The 14,126-nt window shown below is 37.4% G+C and overlaps 1 protein-coding gene across 1 annotated transcript; it reads left to right on the top strand.

Annotated features, from left to right (window-relative positions):
* The first annotated feature begins 151 nt into the window (after window positions 1-151).
* LOC116259047 (transcription factor MYB1-like) lies at window positions 152-2,851 on the top strand. The gene is made up of 3 exons (XM_031636647.1): window positions 152-327; window positions 874-1,003; window positions 2,268-2,851. Exons 1-3 carry the CDS (start codon window positions 189-191, stop codon window positions 2,806-2,808), a joined length of 810 nt encoding a protein of 269 aa, XP_031492507.1. The 5' UTR covers window positions 152-188; the 3' UTR covers window positions 2,809-2,851.
* Window positions 2,852-14,126: the final 11,275 nt, after the last annotated feature.

The raw sequence follows: 14,126 nt of genomic DNA, 5'->3' as shown, positions 1-14,126 counted from the left end.
GTGGCGTCGCCACCTCACGTGGTTGCAGTTATGGCACGTTGGCCTGTGAATGATTTGCTGGGGCAGACGATTCAAACTAATTTAATGGGAGGCACTTTTGTCCATATAAATCCACAAGATGCTTAGCGCGCAACCTCGCACAGAACATAAAGCGAGTCGAGAAAGTTTTCACAGAAAGAAAACGGAAGATGGCTCCCATCTCGACCAGCCCTTGCGCGGATCCAGGCATCCGAAGGGGAGCATGGACCAAGGAAGAGGACGCGTTGCTTCGAAGATGCATCGAGAAGTACGGTGAAGGGAATTGGCACCTCGTTCCTTCAAGAGCAGGCAGGGATATTCAACTTCTAAATTAAGTAGTTGAAAAAACCAGATGCATTATGTGCATGCATCGTCGCCAATATTTGCGAATTAAGCTGGGTGTGGCTTCTGCCATGCCCATCCATGGGTTCCAGCTACGAGTCCTCTTCAACATCGACGAGTTGATCCCGAATAATGCGGCCTTAGTTTCCTCCTCCTCCTTTTTTTGTTTCTTCTTCTGTCTCTTTCTTTCTCTCTCTCCGTTCATCTTCCGTCTTCTTCTTCTCCTTATTTTCTTTTCTCTTAAAAGCATGTTAATTCAGGCATGAAGTTATGCATGCATGATTTATTCCTGAACGGCTGAGCTTCAGCAAGTTGGTGAAGTACTGGAATTCTAGGCAGGAAGTCGATCTTACTTCATAGAGACTGCTTCGGTCGAGTTCGAGTTGCGAAACTACATTCATTTTCAAAAAATTGCATCACATACATCTTAAGGGTCAAACTAAATAATAAATAGATCAAAGCAGGACAAGTACTGAGGCCGCACACTGACTCAATGATATCAATGGTGATCAGGTTTGAACAGATGCCGAAAGAGCTGCAGATTGAGGTGGGTAAACTATCTTAGCCCCAACATCAAACGTGGCACTTTCGAACCGGAGGAAGACGATCTTATCATCAGAATGCACAGGCTTTTGGGTAACAGGTGCCCACTTACACACTCACTTCTTTTTCTATTTTTCCCCGGTTTCATTCTCTGGCCTTTGCCTGTTTAGCCGCTCACTTCCTTTATCATTTCCATCCGGAGTGAGTTGGTGCATAAAAAAAATGAAAGTGTGAGTTGGAGTATTTTGAAGATTTTTTAAGAAGAAATTTTTTTTTTTTAAATTCATAACATTTTTACTACTTTTTTGTAAAAAAAAAAAAAAAAAAAAAACTTGAAGAGGGGATTTTCTTTTAAAAAAACAAAGGGATGTATATTCTACTCCAATTTAATTTTGGGCTCACAGGAGTGCATATAACCAGTCTCACATCCCATTTTCTGTCTTTCTATTTTAGTTTTTAAAGCATCCGTGCATCCTAAATTGACCTGTCATTGCTTTTCAAAACCAGCTTTACCTAAGTCGACATGAGTTGCAAACTACTCTTTTGTTTGGTATGGCTGATTCAAAATTCTCTTTTATGTGGGACCTACAGTGTAAACAGTAGACAATTTTTACCGTTACGTGGAAGGGATAATTAAATCCGTCCATTTGATTAAGATCTTCGGTGAGCAAAAATCACATGGGATCTCACAGTTGAGTCTGTCAAACGCCCAAAATGATGGGCACGGTCTCTATAAATTTTCTTTTCAAAAGGACGAATGCATTGTAATATTGCATATTTTTTCAGTTTGGTCATAGAGTAAGAATAGAAATGGAGGACTAATTTTGTGCCAACAAATATCGATCATACAAAAGTTAAGGTTCCCACTCCATTGATTTAATTAAGCTGAATGAGTGAAGCCGCCGAGTCACTGAATCCACAACCCCCCCGATTCAGTTCACAAATCAACTTTTACAATACTGCTTAATATGATCTTACGTCTCTTAATACATTAGATCCTCGAATTAAACACGAGATCCTTCTAATTAGATCTTAAATGTTACCAACACTAAGTTCACGTCCCAAATCCTTCGTTTGATAAAATTTAAGAAGAAGAAATCTCGAAATTGAGAGAGAGAGAGAGAGAGAGAAAGATAGTGCAGTAAATTCCATTGACTAATGACTTTGAAATATTGGCAAAAAGTGCCTCACATCTAGTGACAGCAAAAGTACCCTCAAAGTTAAAAAAGAATAAGTCTTCTACGATTTGTTGTGCTGAATTAGTTTGAGCAGTTTCAAATATTCAAACGTGAGCTTGTTCATTCAAAGGTAAGATTATATTCTTTCTGACATTTTCTAATTGCATGCTTGTGACGATCAATAAGATGGTCGCTAATTGCCGGGAGGATTCTGGGGAGGACAGCCAACGATATAAAGAACCGGTGGAACTCTCACTTGTACAAAAAAACGATGTCCCCTCAACCATCAAAGGAAGAGTCGCCGATCCCTTCCTTTGTCGTCGTGAAGCCAAAAGCTCACCGGCTCACAGTGAAGGCACCCCACTGGTTCAAGGCCAAGGCGCAGGCCGCAGAAGTGCCGCCAGTGGGCAATTTTATGGAAGACCGGTTCTGCTTTTCGAGCTGGTTCGAACCAAAGAGCACTCAGGGAGGAGTTGGAAGAGAAGGAGGAGATGAACTCGAGGCACCTAATCAAACTCAAGAAGAATCAAGATGGCTTCCTGAAGCATTGCTTGATTTAGATGGCGAAGAACTCCCTCTTCAAGCAACAACTCCTATAGCGGCCGAACTTGAATGGGAAAACTTACTGTCAGAGCCAGACTTTTGGAGCTCATTAATGGACATCAGTGGGGGAGCCACATTTGACCCAACCGGGCCACAGGCCCCTCCTGACTTGCCAAAATCATAAAATATGTGTATGATCTAATGTATGTCGATGGAGTTCCTTGTTCCTCTCTCTGCTTTCCTGTCCTGGTAACGTTAATGAGAGTACCGCTTAGTTCAGCTTTGCCAAGGTCCAACAATCTAATTAAGCGAGCGGAGAATCAGAGTACTCGAGCAATGGTCCACAAACATTAAATGGGAAAAGGTAAGAAGACAGAACCACTTGCACCGATTTAGCTTTGGGTAGAGATGCAATTCGATGGAGTGAGAATTTTGATACATTGGAATAACCCCTTTAATTTATAAGCAAAATAGTGTGCATAATCTAGAAGGCATTCAAGTATTTTAGTTCTTGAACTAAAAAAGGTTGTTCTATGAAAAAAAAAAAATCCAAATAATTATACCATTGGTTTTTTTCTTTCTGATATGAGAGAGAGCGAGAGAGAGAGTCGTGATCTTGTTCTTTTTTGAAATTTTTATTATTCCTTTCAAAACTACCAGCATATAACTTGCAAGATTGAACTTAAAAATCTTACCAGCAGTTAGTTTTCTGAATTATGCGGTATATTATCTTATGATTAAATATATGAAAATCTACTTTCACTACGTTTAGTTTATCTTCAAACTCAAGCAAGTTCTGTTAACATGTCTACTATCCTCGATTTATAAATAAAATAAATTACCTTCAGTTATTGCAATAATTTCCTTAAATAATATATTTTAGCTAGGATGTATGTCGAATACATCTTTATTTTCGAAAAAGGTATAAAAATTTTCAACAAGATAGTTTTTTTCCAAATATTTATCCTGAACTTAAAAGTTTGCATTATTGAAACCCTTATCGAAGAGCGAAGAGAACCAGACTTGTTCAAGGGATCGGAGGACCCTGTTCGTGTATAGCGAGAAAGAATGATGTCCCCAGTAAGAAATTTAACATATAGGAAGGCATTTGCATGGCCTTACCACTTCCTATTTTACATTTAATAACATAATGTTCTTGAAATAAGAAATTCATTGAGACCATTTAATGCAATTAATTATATATATCTCCTTTTTTATGTTGAACGCTGCAAAAAAAAAAAAAATGCACTGCGTAGAACACTTTCTAAGTAGTTAATGATCTTATTTATGCTTGGCAGCTCCCAGCTAGCGAGAGAATTAAGCTGAAGAAAATTCTCGTTTTCTGAAATACATCAGAACTCCTTGTGTTAAAGGATCGCCATCTTTGCATTATGTCTCTCTTTTCCATTTTTGGGTCAGCAAAAGAGACTCGCCGAAGCTGCCATCTAACCTAGGCCTTCCCTTCACATCAGTGGCCCCTCTTTTATAGTGAAAAGGTTGACAACCTTGACATACAAAAATGGAGACTGACCGTCTACGAGCACCCACTCTTAGCTGCTGCACCAAGCCACCAACCCTTTGGCATATTTCTCACTCACTTTCCCATTTGATTTAAGCTCTTGCTATATATCTCTGCATGTTCAAAATCTCGATATTAAGAAATATACCTGGAACAGACTGGTGAATAAAAAATGAAAATTATCTAGAGGATACAAATAGAAAACTTGTGTAGATTTTCTTGCATTGATTGTAAAATTCTAACATGGGTAGTATGAACTAGGACTTGATCGAAACACTGGAATTTTCCGTGTTATAATATACGCTAATTTCTAGCTGACCGTTGCAGTCAAATTAATTCGAAGAACCAAATGCTTTGGTTGCTTTATGTATATGTGACATTGCTCTTGCATGTTTCCGCTGGTTTGCTTTCGAATTTGTATTCCAGTAGCACCTAACAGAAGAAACTGCCATTGATTCCATTATTGTTGCGAAAAAAAATATTCAGCATAAAGTATTTGATCAGGAGCAAATTTTTTATTTCTGATTTAATTATTACTGGTATACTAAGTTTCTTTTGTTCCTTCATTGATTATCAGACATGCAAAATACAGTTTTTGGGTCCGGTGACCTTGAAAATTCTTTCTTTATAATCTCCTCTTTTTGTGTGCTCACACTTCCTATCAGCATTAATCAGATCACTATCAGAATTTGTTTATAAATTAGTTATATGAAAAAAGTATGACAATGATACTATAATATAAGATATTTGTTTACCAATTTGGCCAAATAAAGTCCTATTTAAAATTTTTTATTTGTCCAAAAAGAAGCAAGATCAGAACCAAACAACAACCACGCGCCGCCAATTATATTGTTCACAAGAATACTTATAAGATGAAGGGTACAGAATGCCACTATACCAGTCTATGCAGAAACGATGAACACAGATGGCAGAATAGATTTCATTTTCTCAGAGAAAGAATATGTCAGGAATGAATCTGAAAAAAGGAAGAGCATTCCACCTTACAATTCAAGTTAGGTGAGCTCAGAACTACTAGTCGGAAGAAATCATTGATTGCCTGAAACTCAATTTGCTTTTCTTGGACCCTTAGTTTCCGGAAAAAACAAAAAAAAATTGAAGTACATCTCTTTCGTATTGATCATTGGGGCGCCGAGGTCGATCCACGTCCCATGTGGATATTTTCAGAATATATCTTCTCATCATGTCTTGGAAAAAGAAGTGAGGGGGACGCTCACGCTCAGTTGAAAAGATCGTCTTCTTGAGAGCACTCGTGCCCTTTTAAGTCCTGAAATTAATCGGGTGAGCAGTTGCCTTTTACTCCTCCCTTCGGCTGATATGATCATCGTCAACTATGAATTCTCAGCCTCCGTCTCCCATGCTCCGCCTTTATGGGACCATTGTCACAAGGGTACTATGGTAAGAAATTTCTCAAGTATAATTTTATATTTTGAGAATAAAACAAAAAAATCTCGGTAAATTTTAAAAAAATTAAAACATTTAATAAATCCTAAAAAATATCAAAATACATAAAAACTTATAAAAATACAAACAAACACATATAATGTGCATATAATACTCACTTTTTTATGTTTTTTATTTTCTAGCGTCTTTCAAAAAAAACGCGTTTTTGTTCAACAGATAGGACCTTCCCCTTCCCCACCCAACATCTCTCGCCTATCAAATTAATTGCTGACGACCATCGATCTCAAGCTCGAATTGTACCGATCGCGGTTGTAGATGATAATTTGTTGCTTTCGACCTGCATTCACTTTTCATGACGGCAAAAAACGAAATGAAAATTTTTTGTTCTAGAAAATAAACGAATGCAGAAAAATTGGTTATATATATATATATATATATATATATATATATATAGATATATATATATAATGATAAATATTTAAGATTTCTATAAAAATAAAAAACTTTTAAAAGGCAATGTGACTACCCCCACTGTTGAATCAGAGCACTTTTCTTCTCATTTCTTGGTACTTTTCCTTTTATCAAGGGTAATTATGTCTTTCACTAAAAAATAACCTTTTTTTCTCCTTTTTTTCGCCTTTTTTTTTTTAAAGTTCATGATTGTGGGGGCTTCTTTTCTCCTTTTTAAATTCCATCCATTGATCCGAAAAATTTTATCCAATGAACTGAAAAATCATAAATGACCGCATAGTATTACATATGGCTCAGACTCATTCAATTCAGGACACTGAAATCAGTACATGTCTGTGGGCTGCATGGACGCTTCACCAAACTCACTCTAGAAGCTTATTTTTAATGATTGGATCTAAATATATTTGGGTCCAATTATATGTACCATCTCCACAAAACTTGGGCCACTGCTTCAAGGCTAGTTCATATATTTAGTGCTCCATAGACAAAAACTTTTAACTCTGCCCATGCATGCTTATGAGTTCTGCCAACCTCAGATTCATTACTAAGAGCTGGCTCAGCACCAAAATGGTTATATGAATGCAAGTATAAAGGTGTGTAATGACCAAAATGCTTTTGATAAAATAAAAAAAGTGAGTTTTTAATAAGAGAAAAAAAATATTGTAAAAAAAAAAGTTAAAAGTCTAAGACTTCATTATAAAAAATTTCTAAAATACTCCAGCCCTCCCTCTTTTTTACTTGAGTGTATATATATCTGTCAAGTACACATGGTTGTGCAGGCAACTCATCTACACACAGCAAGACTGGTGAGACAACGACCAGTAATGTGGCTTCGGCTTCCATCCAGCCCACCTAGTTTAGGGTCGCCATTGTAATGAGCTCTTATTTGTGCAATTTGTTTCGTTACATTCTGCCAACTAATTTACTATTTCTTTCCTTTGTTGTCAATCACACGTTCTTTGTTCTCAATTACACGTTCTTTGTTCTCAATTACACGTTATTTGTACATGCAAGTGAACTCATGAAAATGAACTGACGAGCTAAGCAGTTCAATGATTTTAAACTTTAGTTTCGCTTGTAAAATCAAAGAAACTAAATGAGCCAAAAATCTCACAGAACTGGGGCTTTAAGTGAAGTTTTAGATTGGGTCACTATTAATCAAAGGGCTTCACTGGCCGACCCTGAACATGCTATTAGTAACGGTGGACTGCGAGAACGAGATGAGGAAATAATGGCAAACGCAGGAAAGAAGATTTTAGGAGGAAACATTCAGTAAAGCAAGTAAAAGAAAGAAGATGATTTAGTGGATGAAGCTAGCTGATGATGCTCATAATTAGCAGGATGAAGGCTGACGATGTTAGTTCAAGAAAAGAAAAGAAAGAAAGAAATTACAAAGTACAAGGTGGAATTAGGATTTAATCACGAAACAACTTGTTAGAGTAAACAAATAGGCGGGTTCTCAAACAGTGTCTACAGTCATCACCACTAATTGCAGTTATGCCTTTCCTTCAATTGGGGTTGAATGTTTTAAGATAGAACATGCCTTATCCTTGTGGTGTTCAAGTTCTTCATCAGTCATGGCTTAAGGAGCGTAGCATAGTTGGTTGGACAGGTTGATATATAAAAGGCACATTGTGTATTTGATTTTTACCAGGTTTTGATGTAGCGTACAACCCCAGAGGCAAAAAACTAAGGAGGCCTTCAGGTCTTCTTCAAGTGGTGGGTTGCTGACCCCCTACTCACTAGAAGTTCTTCATCAATATTAATGTCTCTGCCTAGTTTAACAGCACCACTAATTGATATTATCAGAAACACCAAATAGCTCAGTGCTTCTATTGCATTCCAACACATCGATGACTACCACACACAAAGTAGTTCAGGAATATGCTCGCTATTTCTTAGCACACTGCACCTTTGCCACAATTTAAGCTTCCTTTGACGCAAATTCTCGAGTAAGAAGGAAACTGATTTCTTAAAAAACTACCACTTGTTTGAATGATGAGTCGCCAGAATTATGGGTATTATTTACCCAAATAGGGAGAAAGAAATACAAGAGTAAAGCAGATGATACGAGGAAAACAAGTAAATAAAAATACGAGATGAGGGGAATGGAAAATCTCAAAGGTGACCTATATGAGTTTAACTCAGAAAACTTGAAGCACAGAGGCCCTTTTCTGATACATGAGTTCTTCAATTATCAGAACTGACCGATGAAACAGTGAAATGGGAAGGAAATAATTAACATCAGTGACTCCCTTTTATAGTAAAAGGTTGATGCCCTTGTGGCCCGAAATAGAGACTGACCATCTACGAGCTTCCACTCTAAGGTGTTGCATCAACCCTCTCGCATACTTCTCGTTTTCCCATTTGATTTAAGATCTTGTTATATATCTCTGCATGTTCAAAATCTCGATATTAAGAAATATACCTGGGACAGACTGGTGAATAAAAAATGAAAATTATCTAGACGATACAAATAGAAAACTTGTGTAGATTTTCTTGCATTGATTGTAAAATTCTAACATGGGTAGTATGAACTAGGACTTGATCGAAACACTGGAATTTTCCGTGTTATAATATACGCTAATTTCTAGCTGACCATTGCAGTCAAATTAGTTCGAAGAACCAAAGCATCTCTAATGCTTTGATTGCTATATGTATATGTGATATTGCTCTTGCATGTTTCCGGTGGTTTGCTTTCGAATTTGTATTCCAGTAGCACTTAACAGAAGAAACTGCCATTGATTCCATTATGTTAAGAAAAAATATTTAGCATAAAGTATTTGATCAGGAGCAAATTTTTTATTTCTCACTTAATTATTACTGGTGTACTAAGTTCTTTTTGTTCCTTCATTGATTGCGAGACATGCAAAATACAGTTTTTGGGTCCGCTGACCTTGAAAATTCTTTCTTTATAATCTCCCCTTTTTCTGTGCTCACCCTTCTGATCAGCATTAATCAGATCATTGTAAGAATTTCTTATAAATTAGTTATATGAAAAAAGAATAACAATGATACTATAATATAAAATATTTGTTTACCAATTTCGCCAAAGAAAGACTTATTTAAAATTTTTTACTTGTCCAAAAAGAAGTAAGATCAGAACCAAATAACAACTACAGGCCGCAACTATACAGTTGAGAACTATACTTATAAGATGAAGAGTGCAGAATACCAGACTATACAGAAACGATGAACACAGCTGGCAGAATAGATTTCATTTTCTCAGAGAGAGAATATGTCAGGAATGAATCTGAAAAAAGGAAGAGCATTCCACCTTACAATTCAAGTTAGGTGAGCTCAAAACTACTAGGTGGAGGAAATCATTGATTGCCTGAAACTCAATTTACTTTTCTTTGACACTAGCGCCACCGCCCACCGCCTTCGATCGCTCAAAAGTACATCTCTTTCGTATTGATCATGCGGGGGCCGAGGTCAATCCACGTCCCATGTAGATATTCTCAGAACATATCTTCTCATTATGGCGTTGAAAAGGAAGTGAGGGGGACGCGCAGTTGGAAATGGTTCTCGAATCGTCTTCTGAGAGCACTCGGGCCCTTTACGTCACGAAATTAAATCCAGCAAGCGGTCGCTTTTTGCCCATCTTTTCGGCTGACCTGTGTTAGATACATTGCTCACACCAATCCACAAAAGTTTCTTCTGCAACGAAACTAAACACTTGTCCTGCCCCATATGATGCCAACAACAGATCATCTCGTTAAGTGCCCCTCAACCAAAAAGCTTCTCCACTGTTACCAGCCAACTTGGGGTCAACCCCTTCCTCCCCTGTGCAGCTCCCCTTCCTCCCCCTGTGCAGCTCCGGAATGAGGAGACGGCTTTCACACCCTCCCCCATCAGCCCATAACACACAATTCAACTTTGAAGACCCTTTTGGCAATGCTAGCAAATTATTACTATTCTATCAACATGCTCAACAAATGAGGTAGATTCTGTGTAAAAAGTATTACTTAAAGTAAGCTCATGAGACATTAACAACTTGTTATTATTGTCAAACGACTTCTAAAGTTAACATTTTGATAGCAGTTCAAGAAAATTAATAGACAGCCACCAACTTTGACATGCGACGATCGAAAATGATGAATGGGTCGGCGTTTGAGCAGCTGCCCACCCGGACCCCTTAACAATTGCTTGTTAAAAGCTGGGAAAAGTGTTGTTTAACGACGACCCATTGTTATCTTTATATGTCCAACACATGGCAGAGTAAAAAATTTCTGGTTGAAGAGCACTCTAAGTTTAAATTTGAATTTTTTAAGGAGCATTTATATGTCAAAAACTGAATATTTTGATAAAGTAAATTTTGTAGGTTAGTGTAAACAATTACCCACATCAACTACAATGTAGTATCCAACTGAAACAGCCGATCGAAGCTGTGATTGCTGGTTGAGCATGCAGAGCATAGAGTATGAAGATTCAAATTCAAACACATCAGCAATCTACATCCAACCTCTTACATGCACTTAATGAGATCCACTCGGAGGGAAACGTGATCCCATCAGCCACCCCTTGGTCATAAATGGAAGTCATGCAAATCATTGTGCTCCATGAAGCCGAGAAAGTTACACGTTGGCGAAGATCACGCCGGTTGCATGTTCTACATTCAAAATGATCAAAATACCCTTTCATAAGACTCTCTTTCCATGACATGAAAAAATGAAATGAAAATTTCTTTCTGGAAAATAAACGAATACTCAAACGGCGCATTTTTCTTCTCATTTCACGGTACTTTCCCTTTTGTCAGGGGTAGTTATGTCTTTATCTAAAATAACTTTTTTTTGGGTTTCTTTTTAATTCATCGTTGTGGGGGCTTCTTTTCTCCTCCTTGAATTCCATCCAATGAACCGAATAATTCCATCCAATGAACCGAAAAATCATAAATGACGGCAGAGTATTACATGTGGCTCAGACTCATTCAATTCGGTACATTAAAATCCGTACATGACAGATACTTCACAGGGGGGAGGGGGAGTAGCTGTGGGCTGCACATTGGAGGAGGTTATTAAACTTTAAAACTTTGTTTTTAACGATTGGATCTAAATAGATTTGGATCCAATTATATAGACCAGCTCCAGGTCACTGGTTTAAATCAAAATCAATTGAAAATTTGTTATTTATATATTTAGTATTCTATAGACAAAGACTTTTAACTCTGACCTACCATGCTTATTCATTGCCTAGTTCGCTCAACCTTAGCTTCATTACTAAGAGCTGGCTCAGCACCAAAATAGTTATATGCATGCAAGTATATGTGGGGCGGAGGGAGGGGGTGGGCAACCTAGCCCATAACCCCACCCCAGCCAATTGAAAACAAAAATTTACATTGAAAAAATTAAAAAATTTTAGTTGCGCCATGTATTGTTTGAATTCAAATTTAGTTTGGTCATACCTTAATTCAGAGGTTATACTGTTCGACCTTATGGCTCCTCCCTTAGTATGGGGTGTATAATGATCAAAATATTTTTGATAAAATAAAGAAAGGGTGAGCTTTTAATAAGAGAAAAGGGATATTGTAAAAAAAAAAGTTTAAAGATTAAAATGTACACTTCATTCTAAAAAAAATCTATAATACTTCTAACTCGCCCTCTTTTTTTACTTGAGTGAATTGTATATTTGTTAAGTACCCATTGTCTATTTGATGTTGATGTTTATGTGGGTGCTACTTTTTTGAACTATAAAATGTAGGATCAAACCCCACTCAGGTTTTGATGTAGCGTATAACCCCATAGGCAGGGAACTAAGGAGGTTTTTGGGTCTTCAACGCTAACCCCCTACTCACTAGAAGTTATTCATCAATATTAATGTCCCTCCCTAGTTTAACAGCACCACTACTTGATATTATCAGAAACACCAAATAGCTCAGTGCTTCTATTGCACTCCAACACATCGATGACTACCACCCACAAAGTAGTTCAGGAATAAGCTCGCTATTCTTAGCACACTGCACCTTTGCCTCAAATTAAGCTTCCTTTGACGTAAATTCTCGAACAAGGAGGAAACTGATTTCTTAAAAAGCTACCACTGGTTTGAATGATGAGTCGCCAGAATTATGGGCATTATTTACCCAAATAGGGAGAAGGAAATATGAGTCAAGCATATGATATCAGGGAAACAAGTAAACAAAAATACGAGAATGGAAGATCCCAAAGGTGACCTATTTGAGTTTAACTCAGAAAACTTGAAGCACGGAAGCCCTTTTCTGATATGTGTTTTTGCGTTCCTTAATTCACAGAACTGACCGATGAAACAGTAACATGGGAAAGGAAATAATCAGCATTTCAATTTTTCAAGTTCATATTAGAGTACGTATAAAGGCAATTTTTGGTACTCTTCCATTTCACTTTACCTTTTCCATCAGCTTCTATGGCTGAGGCAGTTATTTACGAATTAGTTTCTTGATTAGGCTTCCAATGTAATTTTTCAAAGTTGAGCAGTCTTTGTAAATTGCTCAATTGTTAGGGCCTATTTTAATTGAAGCATTTTAGTCATTACGCACTTTGGCATACACTAACCAGCTTTGATTTAGTACCATCTATGTTTCTGATGCGGATATAAGGGACAGTACCATATTACTATTGTCAAAAGGTCTATTGATATTGTGTAGTTGTCCTTTCTTTAAATATATATGTAGCGGAATGAGGTTTGGTCCTTTTGTGAAAATTAATGGCATTTTCTTTTTTGGTGGCATGATGCCGTCTCTTGTTTTTAGGGCAGATATATAGAATAATAACGTACTGTTAGTCTGTCGAACATCCCGTTGTATTCTTTAGTTGTCATTTCTTTAATTATATATGTAAATCGAATGACCTTGGCTCTCATGTTGACAAATATGAGTGGAGTTTGAACTCCGAAAATGAGTTGGCTGTGAATCGACCATTTAAACGATGCAGGATAATGAGGATCCATGCACTTGATAATGATGAGGGATGGCGACTAAGTATGCTGCGCCTATATTGTCGCACATGAGAACTGGAATTCATATGTGGGAACTAGCAATGCAGTGAGGAGGGGTTGAAAGTTTTAGACACCGCTCCCACCATGGCCTTATACTCTGTTTCCGTAGATAAGTGGGCAACGGCAACCATGGGTTGTTTATTTGAACCCTATGATATAGCAATGCCTCCCAAAACAGTAACAAACTTATTTGGTAGACCTCTGATCATCTAGGCTTCCGGCCCAGTCTGCATAAAAAATACCTCTACTTTCCTATTGATGATCATAGACGATGCCTTGAAGGTAAAGAAAGATCCTTTTTACATGAGCCCAATGAACATTTGTCAGTTCGCGCTTGAACTGGCATCCCTTGTTTACAGCAAAAGCGGATTGTCAAGGTCTCAAAGTCACATGTCACATGTTGAAGTGACCCAACTAGACTTCTAAATAAAGTTTCATATGAAAATTTTGTGCCTTCATATCTATCTAGAAAGTGTTACATTTGGTGTAGCGGGATAGAATTTCTGAGATATATTTTCTTTGTGAAAGAGCAATACTGCGTCCCTGTTGGTTTACCTCTATTCCAAGGATGCAGTGAAATGGTCCCAAATCCTTAATTAAAAAAATCGTTGTGCAATAAATCTAATAATGTCATGCTCCTGTTGAGATGAACTACTAGCTAGAATGATACCATTCGCTAGATCTTCGAACCCTGGGAGGCTAGCTAGCTCATATAAACCTCTTCTTTCAAGGTTTCATGGAAGAATGTGTTATTAACATCAAGTTGGTGAATCAGCCATCCTAGTTGTATGCAACAGTGAACATCAAGTTGGTGAATCAGCCATCCTGGTTGTATGCAACAGTGAGCACCGGTCTGGTCTAATAGTTGGTTTAAATACAGTACTGAAGGTATCAAAATAATCTATTCCTTCCTTTTGATTGTATCCTTTCACAAGCAATTTGGTCACAAGCAGTTCGAATTTCAAGCATGCAACAGATTCATCTACGTGATACCTAATTTTATAAATCGATCAGAATCCAACAACCTTATAGTTATTCTTAAAAGACGCTAATTCCCAAGTGTGGTTGTTATGAAGAGCTCGAATTGCACCTGTCATAACATCAGCCCATCTAGGACCTTT

This window comes from Nymphaea colorata, chromosome 8 (genome assembly GCF_008831285.2).
Source record: "Nymphaea colorata isolate Beijing-Zhang1983 chromosome 8, ASM883128v2, whole genome shotgun sequence".
In the NCBI taxonomy this organism is placed as follows: domain Eukaryota; kingdom Viridiplantae; phylum Streptophyta; class Magnoliopsida; order Nymphaeales; family Nymphaeaceae; genus Nymphaea; species Nymphaea colorata.
The sequence above is the reverse complement of the archived record's forward strand: the minus strand, read 5'-3'. Positions and strand labels throughout refer to the sequence as shown.

Coding starts and splice junctions, on each gene's coding strand:
- LOC116259047 (XM_031636647.1), top strand. CDS start 189: ATGGCTCCCATCTCGACCAGCCCTTGCGCGGATCCAGGCATCCGAAGG. Junction 328..873: donor CCTCGTTCCTTCAAGAGCAG/GCAGGGATATTC, acceptor AATGGTGATCAG/GTTTGAACAGATGCCGAAAG. Junction 1,004..2,267: donor CACAGGCTTTTGGGTAACAG/GTGCCCACTTAC, acceptor ACGATCAATAAG/ATGGTCGCTAATTGCCGGGA.